Source organism: Tachypleus tridentatus, chromosome 11 (assembly GCF_004210375.1).
Source record: "Tachypleus tridentatus isolate NWPU-2018 chromosome 11, ASM421037v1, whole genome shotgun sequence".
Taxonomy (NCBI): Eukaryota; Metazoa; Arthropoda; class Merostomata; order Xiphosura; family Limulidae; genus Tachypleus; species Tachypleus tridentatus.
The window spans coordinates 1,603,285-1,621,515 of record NC_134835.1 but is presented as its reverse complement, the minus strand read 5'-3'; the positions used below and the strand labels follow the sequence as shown (position 1 = coordinate 1,621,515).

Genomic DNA, 18,231 nt, shown 5'->3' with positions numbered 1-18,231 from the left:
GCCCCAAGTTATAAAACCTAGAATAACCCCTGTTCTCAGCCTAGCCCACTTCATCCTTAAGGTGCCATCTGGGTACTTTTTGTTCATTTTAAGGTGGTGCAGCATGGTGTAAAATACTGATGTAGACAATCAGAATTTCAGGCAAATTTGGTTGGAAGTGATATTTCCTGAGGCACCAAACCACTTTTTAATAGATAAATTGTTCTTTTTAATAGATAAATTGTTCTTTTTAATAGATAAATTGTTCATGGAACCCAATAAGAACAAGACTGTTTATAATATAAAGTGGAAATTTTGTTTAACAGGCAAAGAATTTTGCCTGTTCAAGGCCTACCCAGTTAGCAGGGGATGGAAACAATTATTTTGTGTTCTGTACAGTGTTAGGTCTATAATAACATGATCAGATAAAAAAGTATTAACCTTCCTGCTACCCATGATATTTTGGTTGAGAAGCTAGGACCCCTCCCTTTACCCCCCCAACACCAAGTTTTTGGGTACCCCATGAGCTATCCCAGTTGTACCAAAGCATCCTACATCTAATACAATCAACATGAACTTACTGGTTTCTAACAAGTGGTTTGGGGAGAATTATTTTTTTATTTTTTCTATAATACACAGTCATGACAAGTGAAGCATACGGTGTATACAATAAGTACTGGCCACAAGCACGCAAGTTCTAATTCAGTGCCCTTCTTTGGTCTTTTGAATCCCTGGTCCTGGTAATATATACTGTTAACAATTCCTTTGTGCATTGAATCACCTGGCCTACCTCCCTTAGTCTGCTCTTACAGAATTTTTAAAGGACAGGCCCAAATTTCAGCATTTGTAATATTGTACACAAGCATATTGCATTAAGCCAGTCACACTAGACAGTAAGTGAAGCTAGTGGCACATAAGCAGCATCTGCATGTGAAGCCAGGCACATTTTCTGTTGAGTGAAGATAGGCAAATGCAACTTTGAGCTGGATGCACCTTTCAGTTGAGTTTAGTTGCAGTTTGCATTCATGAATCCAGTCACTTTTGACAGTGTGTGATGTAAATGGCACATGAGCAGCATTGCTCATGAAGCCAGGCACATTTATTTTTTAGTGCGGACAAGCACATACTGCAGATTTGACATATTTTTGGCAGTTGTTACGAATCCACCCCCCTATCCCCCCCCCCTATGCTTTGTAACTTGTACTGGTATTCCATGTATAAGCTGACCCCCACCCTCCAATTTCATTAAAATTAAATACAACCTCTACATTATATTCAATTGCAAACAAGATTTCTAAAAAATTATTAGTAAGCCTTCATTAAAACCCTGTTTTTGTAGTACATTAGCACTGGTGTGTTTTTCAGTCCCCTGCCTGAAAGTTGGAGATAGTGAGCTTCTGTCTGTCCATCCATCTTAAGAAACAGATCCAAGATTTTTTGTAAAGGGGGATCCAATCTATGATGACCAATAAGACATCCTAAATTGAAAGGTCCTCAGGTGCCAACAAGAAAGGAGTCCAGGTGGCAAAATTGGTTTGAAACCGAAAAAAATTGCTGCAGCCAAGAAAGGGGATCCTAGCCCCTCTGCCCCTCCCCCATGGATCCGCTTCTGCTCTAGCCTGGGGACTTATTTGCCATTTCTAAGCTTTTGTTTTGGACAAAAAAATAGTACAGGTGTCATTATTTATATGCACTGTGTCTAATCAGATGTTAATTTAGTTGTCCTTTGACTTTAGGATGCCCTCTGTGTCAGAAGAAGTGAAGAACTTTCTTGTAGCAGCTCTTCATCTTCCAGCAGACAAGATGGTAGCACTAGAGGAGAAGCTGTAAGAATTTGGGATGGAAAATCTGGAAGACTTGGAGTTTCTTGATCCTGAGAAAGATCTTGAAGGGACACTAAACCTGCTTGCCTGCAGAAAACTGGCCCTCAAACTGAAAGCCCACTTCACAGCAAATGGTATTCTTTAAGTTTAATGAACAAATGCATATAACTTTAGTTAACTATCCTTTTTGGCAGGCAATATTTTAATGTTTATTCTGTGTTTCCAAACTTGGGGCCCTTTTTCACTAAAGTGGGGAAATAAACTTTTTATGTGATTAAATATGTATGGAGGAGTATTTTTGGGGGGGCAGGGAAAATTTTATGTAAAAGTATACATGTTTGGAAGGGGAAGGGGCATAAATTTAGCCCTAAAGTAGGATTTTTTTACTGAAATAACAATATTATATACATCTCCCCCACCCTCAAGTAATTCAGGCAACCCTTTTACCTTCCAGCTGTAAAAAAATCCTTTTACTTGGGGAAGGGATTTAAGACCAATCCTGTACCCACCCCTTTATCTAATATGTCTTCCTTTCTGCATGTCAGAGAGGGGTGTAGAGTTTTTCCTCACCCATCAAAATGAGAGGCACAAGTTGGGGACTTAACTTGCATGAATTTGCAAGAAACTGTCAATACTACTTTAATATTATAACTATACTTTGTATTTAATTGTCAAAAATACAGCTAAACAAAACTTTGCATTTAATTGTCAAAAATGCAGGTGAAACTTGGTTTGATTGGTAATGTACAAGTGCTTTTTCAAATACTTTAATTCTCTTTAGATATTATTGTAATTTTCTATTGTAATCTACTTTCTTAAGGCACCGAAAGTATCCCATCAGTTGTTGGGACTCCAAAAGTAGAAACCTTGCTGCAGCAGCTTCACCAGCCGAACAATGTGTCACACCCCCACCATTGTCACTGTCAAGGGACAATATCACACCAACCACCTCAGGTTCTGGATATAGACGGAGGCAAAGCTGGGCAGAGAGATTCAAATCCCTTGGCAAAAGCTGCCTGATGCAGTCCAAGACGCTTGTGCCAAAGGGACAACCCCAGCCAAGACTGATCTCCTTGCTGCAGTAAGAGTGTTGTGCCAAGAAATAGCTAAGGTAAATCCCAAACCTGGGAAAGCTAACTTAAATGCTATTGCCAAGAAGATTGTGGATACACATCCTAGAACCTTCATGGATTCTATAGCACGATATGGCCAGGTGGAGAAAGGGTATGCTACTCTCGCAAATCGCCTCTCTGAGAGATTTGACAACCTGAATCGTTGTAGCAGAGGCAACTCTTTCCGCAGGAAGCTGCTGGAAGAAAACGAAAATGGAGGTACAACTGGTAGTGCTAAGAGAAAGTCTGCCTCAGTGCTGCAGCAGGATAGCTATGGCTGTATCAGGTGGCAGCCTGATCTGCCCGACGGGGAGACTGAGGAAAGCCAGGAACAACAGAGGTGCTGGCTTGTAGAAGAATACCACCGTGGTAGTATCGACACGCCAAGGGTGATTCAAAGTATGACCAGCACCTACCCGTCACAGCGCTACCTTGTTAACAAAAGTGCTCACTTGTCAGCAGTGAAAGTAAATTGGCCTTTCCTTTTACAGCCAGCATACTTTCTAAGCCATTTTGAATACCTTATGGACTTCAGTTTATTTGAAAGACTTGACCATGAGATGAGCAGTAGGGCAGACAAGATGCTGAGGTACTGTCAATCACAAACAAATGTAACTGTGGCAACATCAGCAGCCCAGTTCACAATGCTAGCCGAAGTGGTTGGAAATGTTAGTCCCAAGGTGTATGGCACCCTCTTGCTGCTTCCTCTGATCTTTGAAGAAGATAAAGAAGACCTCTTTAAAACTGCAGAGGTAAGGCTTTCACTACAGCTTTTATAATGAGTGAAAAATAGGAACAATTTATTTTTGGCAAATTTTGCAAAATGATATCACATTTCAGTTAAAATACCTTTGTATACATCAAGCTCTAGTGACCAGATGCTCTTCCTGTTTTAGAGATTTTAGTAAATTTTTCTTAAATGTTTGCTAATTTCTGTAAATATTGACTAGTTTAATTATAAGAAAATAGGATTAGCAAATTTATGTCAAATATAAGCTTGAAAAAACAGAGACCTGTGATAGGGCTACTATTTAAGGAAATACTGTTCTCTGTAGTACTGTACATTTTAATACTACTGCCTAATTTAACTTAGTACCAAGGTTCTTTTCACAAACATTTAGTAGACTGACAGTATCCAGCATTAACATAATTGACATAAAACGCTTATCTAAGATTTGAAACAGGATTATACTGTAAACAGGAAAATATTCACTAAAGAAAAATATTCAACCTTACCAATGTTGCCAGTCCTTGAAGATTTTCCCCAGCAAAATGAGCCATTTTGAATGTTGTATTATGGATCACTGAAGTTCGCAGAATTTATACAAATGAATTAAGCACTTATGTGACCGTCAAATTAGGGCTGCGCTGCAGATAAGTTTATATTATAATCCTGATTACAAATCAACTTTTGCTGTCACTTGACCTGCTGTATGCTTCCAGTATTAGACACTAATTTATAAATACATGTAATAGGATTATATAATTTTTTCAACAGGATATCATCACATCTGTTGATTTAGAACAACATGATGACCTACCTCACCCCCATGTAGTCATCAGAGGTAAGATACTTATTAATATATTCTTACTCATGCATACTGTTTTTGTACTTTGATTTTTTTTTTTTTGGGTGGGGGTATGTGCATCACATTGTATGCCTATTTTTCCATTTAATGGACTTCATTGTGTTTTTTGAAACTCTAAAACCTTCATTAAGAACAATTAGTCATGTTTTTCTTTAAATATATTAAAAATAACAAGAAAATGATAATTAAGGCCTAAAGTTTGAGATATGTTTAAAATATATGGCACCACTGCAGATTATATAATACAATATTCAGAATTCCTTGATGTTTCTGTAAATTTAGGGTTTAGACCTGTGAATTGCTAGACCTCAATTTTTGACCATTCAAGGTCAAAATTACACAGTCCTGCATGGCAAAAAATGTGGGCAACTCACAGACACAGGGAGACACACAGACGTCACTGAAAATATGATAGCTGCCTCTGATAGAAGAGGACAGCTGTAATTATTTCCTTGTTAGGCAGTTTGCTACGTACTTTGTTTTATTTGTAACATCAGGAGAGATATATAAAAGAAAACTACACACTACAGGCTGCAGGGTTCCATATGTGGTTTTGGTCTGACCTGAATTATCAGGGCTGAAAACTTGATAACAGTATTAACAAGACAATATGCCTCACAAGAACATCAAAATGTACTCTTGTTGTTTTATATTTTTGTAGGAAACCATCCATTTGAAAATAACTGCTATGCAGTTGTAGAAGGATGTATCCTGGCAGAAAATGTCACCCTACGGATGGCAGTTGGTTTGACCATAGCAGCTTATTATAACTTGAACATCACCTACCCAGAGTCCATTGCCAACACTCTTGAATTTATTCAAAGGTTTGGAATAGCACTTTGTTAATTTACCTGTATTTACTTACATAATTTCTTTTGACCTGTAAATGAAGATGATAAATATGAATAGTTCTTTCCTATGCAAAAGAATACGGTACTTTGGTTGCTACCCATCAGTTTGATAGAGCCATTCTTAGGACCAAGGTTAAATGTTCCCTACTCAAAGTTGGTCTTTCAAAAGTTTTAAACTTGTACTAATCAATTTGCATGTATTTAGACTGGCCGACATGCAAGGCCAGCTGAAGTAGTTAGTTAGTCTTACTACACAGGTCCTCTCTCACATATCCCAGACCTGTTTCACCATACAAAACTTAAGCTTAGGCCACAAGAAATACAGATTTGTGAATCATCGCTACGTGCATCCAGTCTTGGCTGCCCTATAAACATTTTTATGGCTTTACTGAATAAAATTTTTTAAGATATTATATGTTAACAGCATGAAATGTATATTTGCTAGAAGTATTTGGTTGAATATTCAGTTTAAAAAGTTATGTCACCAGTAGGCAGAAATAGAAGTACATGGTATTTGCAGCAGAATATGACAATTTTTTCTATAAGAGAATTGACATGTATGAAAAATTGAGCGATTTTGTTGCAAATTGAACAGTGGACTGGTCGGAATAAAAAAAAAAGTGCATCTGTAACCCACTCTAGAAGGAATAAAAGGATGAGTAACAAAAGATTTGTTCCTTGTGGCCTTATTGTATTTTGTTATAATGCAGATAATTTGAATTGTCAAAATGTTATGAAAAAATATATAAAAAAAACAGAATTCCAGGATATTATGACTCATTTAACCATGCTTATCAATTTTAACAGGATCTTTCTTGGCATAAATCCTCAGAGGGGCTCCAAAGTGAGGAAGACCGACAAGAGGAGGCCTGCCTTTAGTACCAAAGTTAGAAAGTTGATAGACAATCTAAGGGATTTTGATAATGACTGGAACATTGACTGACTGACTAATGTTTTTTTAGAACAAATCTTTTTCTCCAAAAACCATTCATTTGAATGTGTCAAGTGGCACAGCAAAATGGTTGTCTAACTTTCTAGTTTTAGATTTGTTCACTAGATGGGGCTGTTAGCAGTTTTCTTTATTTTACGACTGGTTTTACTTGTAAAACCTTTTGTCATCCTAATAGATGACCTTGAAATATCCAAACTGAAGTCGAGAATAAAAAAGCAAATAAAGATGGGGTAAATAAAAAGTTGTTATGGATAGTTGTTCATGTTGTATAGGACATGTTAAAAAGAGAAAGGGGGGGAGAACAAGGAAGTCTTAGTCAAATTCAACAAGAAATTTTCCAGTGTTAAGTAAAATATAAAAACTGAATGCAAAATATGTAGTGAAGGAGCCAAAATGTAATGTAATGGGAATTAAAAGAAGGTTATTATTGGATCCATTAGATAAGGGAGAACTCCCCCTGAACATTACATTGATGAGCACACTGCTAAGCATTCCTTGTATTGCTACCATGTAGTTGATTGGTTTTGCTTATCTGAATTGTGGATTTACAAAGTGTTCTCTCAAATATTTATTAGACGCCATGTTAAAAGTATGTATAATGTGCACATACTGGTTTTAAATGAAATAATCCTGCTAATCATGCGGAACAGTTTGTTGTTGTTAAACATATCATTTCATATCTCATGTATCTTGCAAATTTACTGGAATGTTTACATTGTATGGAAATAGTCATAAATACAGCTTACAGATGATGACTTCAAAATTCTTACTGGTATGTGGAAAGGAATACAGTTGACTATATTACTTTTGTATTTGCATGACAGTAGATAATGTTAGTTTTCACTTGTTAGTGAACTTGTGAAATATTGCAGTGGTGTATTTTAGTGTCGCATCTGGCATCTGTCAGTCTTTCATCCCCTCAAACGTGCTGAAATCTTAAGCTATAAACTTTGTCGTAAAACGGGTCTTCTTGTAAAAAAACAATAAACAGATATTTTTGATATGACACATATAAACTCTTAGAATAAGCATTGCTCAAATTTGTTCAAATGTTGGTGCCACCTGTCAAATAAGAGGAGTACCAATGTTAATCTCAGGATCTAAAAAAAAAAACTTTAAAAAATTCATCAGATTTTCCCAAGTTGACATAAAAAAGATGGCCTAGGCCTATACCTTCAGATTTGCCCACAAGATGGTGCCACTTGCAGCTTTCTGATATTATTGTAGGCTTTATGTTAATTTGAAGGGTATTGCTCAAAAATCTTCTGTACTGAAGAAGCCATTTTACAGAATTCATTCATTTTGCCTCAGATATGTTCCTAGGATGAATTTATTTGAGATTTATTCATATGGTGGCACCACCTGTCATAGAAGGTGAATAATGCATGAATATGTCAAAAAACTGAAATGTTTCCTTAAGTGATATATAATGAAGCACTTGCTTAAGCATATATTTCACCCTGGTCCATGTTACTTCTTGTTCTTTTCTTCAGACAAGTTTGCTTTAGACCCACGGGTCTTGTATTTAACATACAACACAAAATATGATATGTATGGAAAGATTGGAATGAGTAGAATCTATATCTTTTGTCAATCTATATCTTTCACCATGTGTCATGTAAAATGTATTAACTTTTTTATGTACATTAAAGAATTTTTTATCATAGTTATTACCTTTGTCATCTTGTTTGCCTTAGTTACGCTGATGCAGTGTAATATTAGATCTGTATTGTTCTGTGTAAATGAGGCATGTATTGGCTAAGAAGCTGATGTGTAGTCTTTATTATTATATTTTTGTTAGGTTTAGTATTTCTTGTTAATATGTTGATAACATTTTTAACACTGTTATGGCAGTTATTTACCGAGATTTTATTTCTGCTTAATAAAAGATGGACAATAAAAGTTTAAACAACTGCAAGACTTTATGGTTTCTAATATTGAAATTTAACCAGTTAATAAATAGGAACATTGGCATGACATTCCTTGTGTACCATTATTTCATGTTTTCTTGAAAAACAAAATATCATCAGTTTGCAATAAATATGGAAAATAAACAGGAGTCTCTGTTTTTTTTATTTCAAGAAAAAGTCATATGTCTCTTTCTTTCTATTAATGTTATGGTAAAAATGCAGGCCCCGCGCATGTTATCATATTGAGCATTTCTTTCTGTAAAGTAACACCACCATGGTCGTAAAAATTATACACTCCATACTACTGTAAAATTACTCCACATCAGCATAAAAATTACCCTACCTTCCATGTAAAATTACTCCTATCAGCATTAAAATTACACTACCTTGCTATGTAAAATTACACTGTATTTGCATGAAAATTACGGTGTAATGCCATGTTAAATGACAAGATTTGTTTTTGCAATGCACCGTAAAAAATTACACTCCAGTGTAGCGTCAACTCTGCTGCCACTACATTGCAGTGTAAAATTACGAACAATTTCTAACAGTGTAAGTTAATAGCTAAATCTAAAAGTTTGTATTTTTTGGAGTTAAGTCCATCTTGAATATTAACGTGTAAGAATGTAAAGAAATTTTTGGGCTTACCTATTCCGAGGCTTCATAGATTCCGTTGGTGATGTATTGTTCTAGGGTATCGGGTGTTATACATCAAATCTTTAAATGATCTTGAGCTGCTTTACATACCGTTATGAGGAACTGATCTCGGTCTACAATTTCGTTAGCAGAAGCAGCCATAACTGCAACGATGAACGCGATGACTTGTGAAGGCTTAATGACGTGCCAAATGGCAGGTTGTTCTTTAGCTGGCGCTTGTTCACTGTAACTTGATAGTGGTAGTTGTTTCACTGTGTCAGCATAACTGCGAAGTTGCTGCCGTTTGCTTGTTGATGGTTGATTAACAAATGAGGTTTGTCGAGGTAGAGGTAGAGTTAGAGTTGGGAACTAGCCGATAGGTACTGGTGCGGTTTGCACACTTGGAGTCTTGGAGAACTTCGCCTTGATAGCGGCAACAAACTGGAATTTGGGGCAGCCTCGAAAACATGCCGCGTGTTGACCTCCACAGTTACTACATGTGGTGTCGTTCCTTTCTTCCGGGCAGTTGCTGACGGTATGATCGTAGAAAGATATTTTTTTTATTATTATTATTTTTATTTTTTTGCTATTATTATTATTAATTTTATTTTATTATTTAAATTTATATATTTTTTTCTTTTATTTTTTATATATTTAAAATATAAGTTAACTGGGGAGAGATATTTAGGACTAGCTTCATCACGTATGAGGTACCTGTCTAGTTCGCATAGTAATTCGTTTTTCATCCAATTCTTATTCAAGTACATAATTGTATTATGTAGGAGTCTATCTGGTATGGTTTATATGTTCGAGTATTTGTGAATGAACTGAGGTGATATAGTTCTTGGAACTCTGTATGCAGTTGTGAGGAGTGTGTTTTGGATTGTTTGTAGTTTGATTTTAATTATTTTATTGCTTACAGTTATTCATGCTGGAGCTGCATAATCTATTACAGGTCTAATATATGCTTTATAGATTTTTAGTATGTTATCTGTAGATGCTCCACTGTTTTTACCAGTTAAACTCCTAGCATAGTTAGTTCTTCGCCAGACTTTATTTTTAATTTCGTTCCCATGATTGATCCAAGTTAGTTTTGAATCATAAGTCAGACCTAAAAATTTTGCCGATGGGGCAATCTGGAGTAGTGTGCCATTCATATATAATTCTGGCTGTTATTTTTGTGTATTGTCAATTTCGTAAAGACTACGAGTAGTGTTTTTGCTGTGTTTATTCTTATTCTGTATCTTTGACAGTATTCACTTACTCTATTTAGTTGCGGTTGTATGTTAGTGGCTGCTATCGTGGGTGTTGCGGCACTTTTCCAGACTGCCACATCATCTGCGAACTGTGAAGAGAATCCATGATTCGGATCCTTCACTGGCATGTTGTTTACATACATGATGAAGAGTATAGGACTAACCACCCCTCCCTGAGGGACACCAGCTTGTGGAGTAAAGTATTCAGAAAATGTTCCTTCAACATTTACTCTGCATTTTCTGTTTTACAAAAAAGTTAGATAACCAGCGAATAATTCCTCGCGGTAGTTCCATTTCATATATACGGAACCTTAGACCATCGTGCCAAACAGTGTAGAATGTTTTCTCGATATCAAGGAAGCAAGCGACAGTACATTCTTTTTTATTGAAGCTATCTATTATGGTTTCTGTTAATCTGATTAGGTTGTCTGTTGTTTGTCTAAATTTCCTGAATCCCTTTTGTTCTTTTGGTAATTTTGATGTCCAAGAATGTGGAGAGTCTATTACTCATTATTCTTTCAAGAATTTTGCCTACACAGCTGGTCAGGCTGATTGGTCTGTTGCTATTAGGTTTATTCGCTGGCTTTCCTTCCTTATGGAACATTAATATATTTGAAAGCTTCCAAGAAACTGGGATGTATCCTGAGGATAGAGATAAGTTAAAAAGTGAATTTAGGTGGTCAAACAATTTCGGAGTACCCTTTTTTAGAAGGATAGCTCGTATTTCGTCTTCACCTGGTGCTTTATTTTTGTGTTTTTTATTGCTTCGAGTAATTCTTGAGGGGGATATTTCATTTGTTATTAATGTGCTTGCATAATCTGTATCGAAACTTGTATTTGTATCAGTTACGTTTATTGGAAAAAGTGGTTCAAATTGATGTTTATTGTTTAATATGTGATTAGTGACTTTATTGTAGAAATATATATCCATATCTGGATCAGTGTGAGTTTTAAAAGTATTTTGAAGTTGATCTTTGAAAGCTTCGGCTATTTCTTTATTTGTGTGTGCTATAGTGTTATTATGTTCAAGTGCAGGATATTTCTTTGTGTTTGTGTTTTCATTTGTGAGTCTTTAAAGATGTGACCAGAATTTCTTCGGGTCAGTTTTATCATTTAGTTTAGTGCAGTAATTGTCCCATTTATTTTGTTTTTGTTGTTTTATTTGTGTTCTGATGTGATTTCTAATATTTATTTGAGTTTTGGTTTCTCTCTCTCTCTCTCTTCTTATCATGTAATGTCTTCTTAATTGTCTTCGTTTTTTGATTAGATTGATTATTTCTGTGGTGGGTTTCCATGTGTTGTTTTGGTATTGTTAACTTGGCTGCTTTCTGAAGGCAATCCGTAATTGTTTGACAGTACTTATCCATTTCAATATGAGTTTTAACTTTTATAACTATTAGGTAACAGGTTGTCTAATTCCTGTTTATAATTTTGCCAATCTGCTTTTCTGTAATTAAATTTTTCTTTCCTATATGTTATATTTTTATGGGGAGCGAGATCAAAGACACAATATATTGGGAGGTGATCACTGTCAACATCCTTTCCCACTTGAAATTTTATTATTTTCTGGCTTAGATTATATGTACACATACACATGTCTGGTATGTCACTGGAGTTAGTGGCATACGCTGTATGTGTAGGGGTGGTATCATTTAATAAAGCTATATTATTATTGTCTATGAATTTTATTAGATTTCTACCATTGGAGGTAACATTTTTACTATTTAAGTCCCCCTTAACTATGGAGTTTTGGTTGTCGGAAAAGATGTTGCTAAGTAATGCTATATCTATTTGTTTATTAGGTGATCAGTAAATTCCTGCTACGGTTACTTTAGTTTTATTCCTTTGCAGGATATCTACAGTAACATGTTCATTGCTACTGCTCAATTTAATTTCTACTACTGAAAGCTCCATTTTGTAGAGCAGCATGATGCCTCTGTTTTCATCATTCTTATTTATTCTGTCTTTTCTTATGGTTGAATAATTTGGTATTGTTATTGTATATCAGAGTTTCGCTTATTATTATAATATGGGGGTTAGTTTCTTGTATTAGTTCTTTGATCTCATGTTTCTTGGAAACTATTGCACCTTGGATGTTGATATATACTACTGTGAACATTGTGCTGTGAACATGTAACCAGTAAGTGTTGATATTATGTAGGGTATGTGGGGTGTGATGTGTTTTTTGGAGATATTAATCAGTAATTCTAAACAGTTAGTTGTCTGGTTTGGTTTGGTGTATTCTGTTACGAATTCTGTAATTATGTTTTTGATTATTGTTGTGAAAAGGCTTGTTTTATCTGGTGTGTTAATATTCGTTTCTTGTATGGTGGTGCTGTTTTCTTCTGGTTTTTGTGTTTAGGCGTTCTTATCCTGAGTAATAATGTTTTGTTCTTGGGGTTCTTTTCCTTTTAACATTTCTGCATATGTGGTTTTGTTGTTTTATTGAATTCTGTTGATATGTCTGTTTTTGGTAGGCTGTTTGTATTTGGTTGATTCTGTTCTGATGGTGTTCTTATCTGATAAATACGTTGTTTTATTTGTTTGTATTTATCACATTCTTTATAATTGGCTGTGTGGGTTTGACCACAGTAACAACATTTGGATGTTTCCTTATCTTTTTTACCCTGGTTGATATGGTGTTCCCCGCCACAGCCGCAGCACCTCGGTGTTGCTAAGCAGGCTGCAGAAACATGTCCATATCTTTGGCAATTGTAACATTGTGTTACTACAATTTCCGAAGTTTTTAGTTGTTCTACTTGGTATGTTTGATACCAAAGCGTTATTCCGTTTATTTATTAATTTTAGTATGTTGTAACTGTCGTCTATGTCAATACGTATAAGATTCGTGGGTGCCTGTGTTTTCTTTGAGATTATACGTTCTATATTATTATGTGGAATGCCTTGTTCATTTAAAGCTTGTGTGATTAATTCTAGGTTTATGGTCTGGTGAACCTCTCTTACAACAATGGCTTTAGGCTGCGGCTTACTTCCTGGAAGGTGTATTTTAATTTTTCCCGGTTTGAAGGCATCTGCTGGCCACTCCTTCACTAATCTGTTAAGGTCAGTCAGCAGCGTCTTGTCTTTGAACTAGGACACCGCCTCTAAGCAGACGCTTGATATTAATTATGGTTACGTGCGGCTTGCAGCGTTTAACCTCTGTCGCAAGTAGGGGTTGGTTGTACTGGCCTGGAATACCTTCTATAATAATTGCGAATTGTGGTGGTTTTGTTTTCTGTGCCATATTGTTACTTATTTTCTGTTGTTTCTGTAATGTTTTTTTTTTCTTTTAGATGTGACTGTGATAAAATCTTCTTGGTCTTCTGTGTCTGGTTCACTGTCTGTGGTATTTTTGTGAATATTATTTTGACTGTTTTCAGTAGAATTATCAACATCCACGGCGTTTGTTTCAACTTCTGTTTCTTTAGCTTTGTTAGATATTTTATTATTAACGTTAGTTGCAGGGGGGAAGCTACCTCTACCTCGGTTTTAGTAGCAACAACTACTTTTTCATTCTCGGTATTTTCCATTCAATTAGTTAATTTAATAATTTTTTTTTTACTTTTCTTCTTTTTCTTACATTATTTTTGTTTTTTCAGCTGTACTGAGTTCCTTTTTTGCTATAGTACATAACGCTAACAATGGAGAGTTAGTTAAATTATTTTTTGATTTGCCACCAACAAGACTTGACTTACTTGACTTCTGCATTTCCTGATCAGTATCACTATGTATTTCGTCTGCCATGGCTTGTCCTTGTCCGATTCTGGTTTCCAAGTGAGATCTGGGCCGCGGTTTCCCGCTCTGTTGTCGTTGATTTCTTCAGGTGGTCTCCGCTGTTGTATTGGTCTGTGTGGTCTATCGCACTTGTAATAACATATATATTCTTCAACTGTACTGGTTGGGAAAGCCTATCTATTCAAACTTTTTCCTTTTTTGCGTGAAGAGAGAACATCTTATCACCCTCACACTCGCCAACCTAAAATGACGGAGAAAAACCACTCGTTGGACATTCAAGCTGTTGAACGGTTACGCTCACGTCACCTTTCGATGTAAGTGTACATATAAGGGACCGTTTCAAAAATTAATTGTTGAATGTATGGTGCAGTACATTAGCCCCATCCCAACAAAATAAAAAGTTAACGAGACTGTAATTTTATACACTACCTAGAAAATACTAGTTATTTTAGTTCCTAACTTGTACGAAACTATAGACCTAGAATTTTGACATAACAAACATCAAATTTAAACAGTACTGCACTCGCTAAAATCTGTATTTGTGTTCTCTTAATATTTACTTTTAAGTTAAGAAATGAATTAATATATTAAAATTTGAGTTATAATCTACAATTTGATTCCAAACTTATCGACAAATTTGTAAAATAATATTTTAATAAAATTTTAAATGCAAGTCAATAAACACGATGACCCGATGCGAAAGGGTTAATTAAGATAGTTAAAGGGGTGTACATGGGTATGAGGTAAGTATTTTCTTACATATGTGTATTCTAAAATCTGTAGATTTTTAAAACAAAGTTAGATATGTTACATGGGACCATACTACCATATTCGGCAACAAGGCTTATGTATATCTTATACACAAATATAAAAGTATCAGTTTTATATCATTTGCGAATTTCCCCGATTTTTCTGAGATAATATAACTGTTGAGTTCACTGGAATAATTGTTTTGATGTGTGTTGGACATGTTAGATTTGAGTTTAAGTTGATTCCGAAAATTTGATGTTCTCAGAAAGAGTGATTTCAGTGTCATATAGTTTTTTCACGTTTAAAACATCTATAGAATAGTATCTTTAGGTTGTTTTTTTTAGGGTTAAGCGGAACGCGCTATTTATTACACCAATCTATGATTGCACTAAAAGAAGTCTGAAATCTACGTGCGTCAGCGGAAGTGTTAGTTGAAGTGCTTCAAACGGCAACATCATCTGCATACTTAGACTTGCGTGTGCCATTCAGATTGGGAATGGGTATGCCATTAACAAATAAAGTGTGTAGGAAAGGATTAATGACCAATTCCTGAGGGACACTACCTTGTATATGGAACTATTGGACATATCGTTTGTTCTGACTTTTGTTATTCTGTTAGTTCAGAATTTAGCTATCCAGCGGATGAGGAATTCTGGTATTATAAATACGGATTATTTATATAAAAGAGCATTGTACGATATGGAATAAAAGGCACGTTTAAAGTCCAAGAGAACACCAACTAATAGATGATTACGGTTAAAGGTTTTGAAAGTTGATTCAGCGAGTCTCGCAAGGTGGTCAGTTATCTGTATTCGTTCTGCAAGCATTTTGGATATTCAATAAAATATTGTTTGTTTCAACAAAATAAATGAGTCTATTAATGCGAATGTTTTTCTAGTAGTTTATCTAAGTTCTTTAAAAGGTTAATGGGACTATAGTTCGACGGATCCTGCAAATATTTAGAGGACTTTGGAATTACTATTGTAGTTGGTATTATTTTCTTGATTCATTAAAGTTTTAAATTGTTTATAACGGATGATTAGAAATAATGTCTTTCTGAGATGTGCTTATGTAATTCATGTGTTAGTTTTCAATGTTTTATATCTGTAAATTGTTTCCTGGTGGAAACAACAGCATTTTTTATGGCTTCAGTTAGAAATATAGTTAGCTCATTCCAGCATTCAGTGTTGTTAATATGGAAAGGAAAGTCTAAAGAGAGAGATTTTAACAAACTGTTAAATGTCTCTGAGTTTATGTTGGAAAAGTAGTAGATCTAAGGTTTGTGATGAATATTGGTAGTTTTTGTTAAATAAGTGAACTGGGAGGAGATTATTACCAATATGTTCATTAACTTTAATGTTTGAGATGTGGTGCGAGATATGTGGGGTCGCTAGGACCAAATCTACAATGTCATTTGAGCCGTGAGTATGCACGTTTGTAGGTTGATCACTATTCATTTAAGTTTGGGTTAAGAAATTTTTTATGTAGAGCAGCGAACAACGTTTCGACCTTCTTCGTCAGGTTCACAAAGAAAGAAAGAGGTAACTGACCGATAGCTGACCACATGTTTGAAGGCGGTTGTGTAACTGAGTGTAAGAATTTAGAGGGCGAGCTTAAATGTTTGATATATATCTTTAATTTTGGGTTTGTTTATGTTTGTTTCTTTATTTAGTATTTGGGTGTTTTCTATGGTTGTGTTGTGTTTATTTGATTTGCAGTGTTCGAAAACGTGTGAAGGTGACTTTATGTTCTTTGAATCTAGTTTCCATTTTTCTACTTCTTTCTCCAGTATAGAAGTCGTGACAGTTATCACATTGTATTTTATAAATAATGTTGGTGTGGTGTTTGTCAGTGTAGTTTTTACGTGGTGTAAACCACAGTTTTGTGCCTGGTTTTCGAATAAATTTGGTATTAACTGGAATACCATATTTTATCACTAGTTTTTGCTGAATGTTGGTTATTTTTCTCCTGATGTCAGGAATATATGGTATGCAGCAGTTTATGGTTTCGTGATTTCTTAACTCGTGGGATATATTTACTTCTGTTAGTTAATTTTGCTTTTTGTCTACGTGTGTGCGTATAATGTTTCCTACGGTTTGTGGAGGAACCTTATTGATATTAATGAAATATTGTTTTATTTTGTCTAATTCATCGTTAATTTTATCTGGTGAGCATAGTTTTATGGCTGTGTTTATTTGGTTTCTTAGTATGTTGAGTTTTTGTTTAGTTTCATGTACTGAATCCCAAGGAATGTATAGTCCAGTATGGGTGATTTTTTTCGGTGGATTTCTGTGTTAAATTGTGTATCGGTTCTTCCACTTTTGAAGTTAAGAAATGATATTTGATTGATTTCTTCCTGTTCACATGTGAAGTTAATGTTGGGATATATAAAGGTGATTGAAAAATTAAGTGTGTGTTCTGTAGATATGAATCCCGCAATCGTGTCGCTAACATATCTGTACCAGCATAGTGGTGGATGTAATGTTCTGTTAATTGCTTGTGTTTCTACTTATGTTATAAAAATGTTGGCTAGAACTGGTGATATTGGGTTTCCCATGTTTAGGCCATTTGTTTGTATATAGTTGTGGTTGTTGAACATGAAGTTTGTCTTCATCGTGGTGAATTCTATGAGGGTTGCTAATTGGTTGCTGGGAATGTCTATAGATGGGTTAGGGTCTCAGATATAGTTCTAAGACTATTTTGCTGGCTTCAGCGATTGAGACTTCTGTAAGGAGGGATATGACATCGAAACTGGTCATTTAAGGCTTTATGATTAAGTTGATTAAGATTAGACTTGAAATTGAAAGAGTCATTGAACGAGCTGGTTGATGTTACATATTTGGAGAATGCCCATGCTATGTATTTACCAAGACTAATTAAACGATTCATTTGTGGACATTATTGGTCGTAGTGGACAATCTGGTTTATGAGGTTTGGGGATGCCGTATATTTGTGCTGTGTTGAGTCGGTCTTGCATAGGTAGGAATAAAATGTTTTTGAAATTGTGTTAGTTTTTTTTTTCATTTTTAGTAGTATTTTGTTTAGTTGCTTTTCGTGTGTTTTTGTTAGATTTGTGTGTATTGGTTTAAATATGTTTTATGTCTTGTTTTAGGTTTTTAGTGGAATTAATGTCCCTTTTTGAAAGATTGTTTTTTTAGCTTTCTGTTTTGTGAAATTATGTTGACGGTTTTGTGAGAAAATTCTTTGGAAAAAAGTTTAAGATGTTGCTTTTAGGTGTTTCTGGAAAATATAAATGTTTAACTTGTTCTGCAAAGTTTGGCTGTTGGATCTCAATAAAGTTGTCGAAGTTGTCTTCTTTCTGTTGGTTCTTTTTCGTTGTTTCCTTGCTTCTGGCTAGAAACATGTTTTAATTCCTAAGGTTGGAATGTACCTAGGAGCTATCGCGAAGTGGAGTCCTTTATTAAGTAGTTGTATCTCGTCTGTGTGTAATTGTCGGTCGAATCTGTTAATTATGAGGTTAGTCAACGGTTTGTCGTGTTGGTGCCTTTTCTGTTGTTTTCATCTTAGTTTTTTGTGGCAGATATTTTTGTCCCTGTCATTCCTAGTGTTGATTTGGTTTATGTTTCGTTGCATAAGTTCGTAAATCTCTGGTTTATTTTGGCTATTCCATTTTCTAA

At 35.1% G+C, this 18,231-nt stretch overlaps 1 protein-coding gene and 1 long non-coding RNA gene across 2 annotated transcripts; one reads left to right on the top strand and one right to left on the bottom strand.

Moving 5' to 3' along the window:
* The first annotated feature begins 2,993 nt into the window (after positions 1 to 2,993).
* Positions 2,994 to 7,859, top strand: LOC143231579 (uncharacterized). Its single transcript, XM_076466096.1, has 4 exons — positions 2,994 to 3,666; positions 4,413 to 4,479; positions 5,165 to 5,327; positions 6,162 to 7,859. Exons 1-4 carry the CDS (start codon positions 3,316 to 3,318, stop codon positions 6,295 to 6,297), a joined length of 717 nt encoding a protein of 238 aa, XP_076322211.1. The 5' UTR covers positions 2,994 to 3,315; the 3' UTR covers positions 6,298 to 7,859.
* Positions 7,860 to 7,941: 82 nt separating this feature from the next.
* Positions 7,942 to 14,116, bottom strand: LOC143231580 (uncharacterized). Its single transcript, XR_013016994.1, has 2 exons — positions 13,804 to 14,116; positions 7,942 to 9,381 (listed from the first exon to the last, which is right to left on the bottom strand). It is a non-coding gene; the product is annotated as an uncharacterized LOC143231580 (long non-coding RNA).
* Positions 14,117 to 18,231: the final 4,115 nt, after the last annotated feature.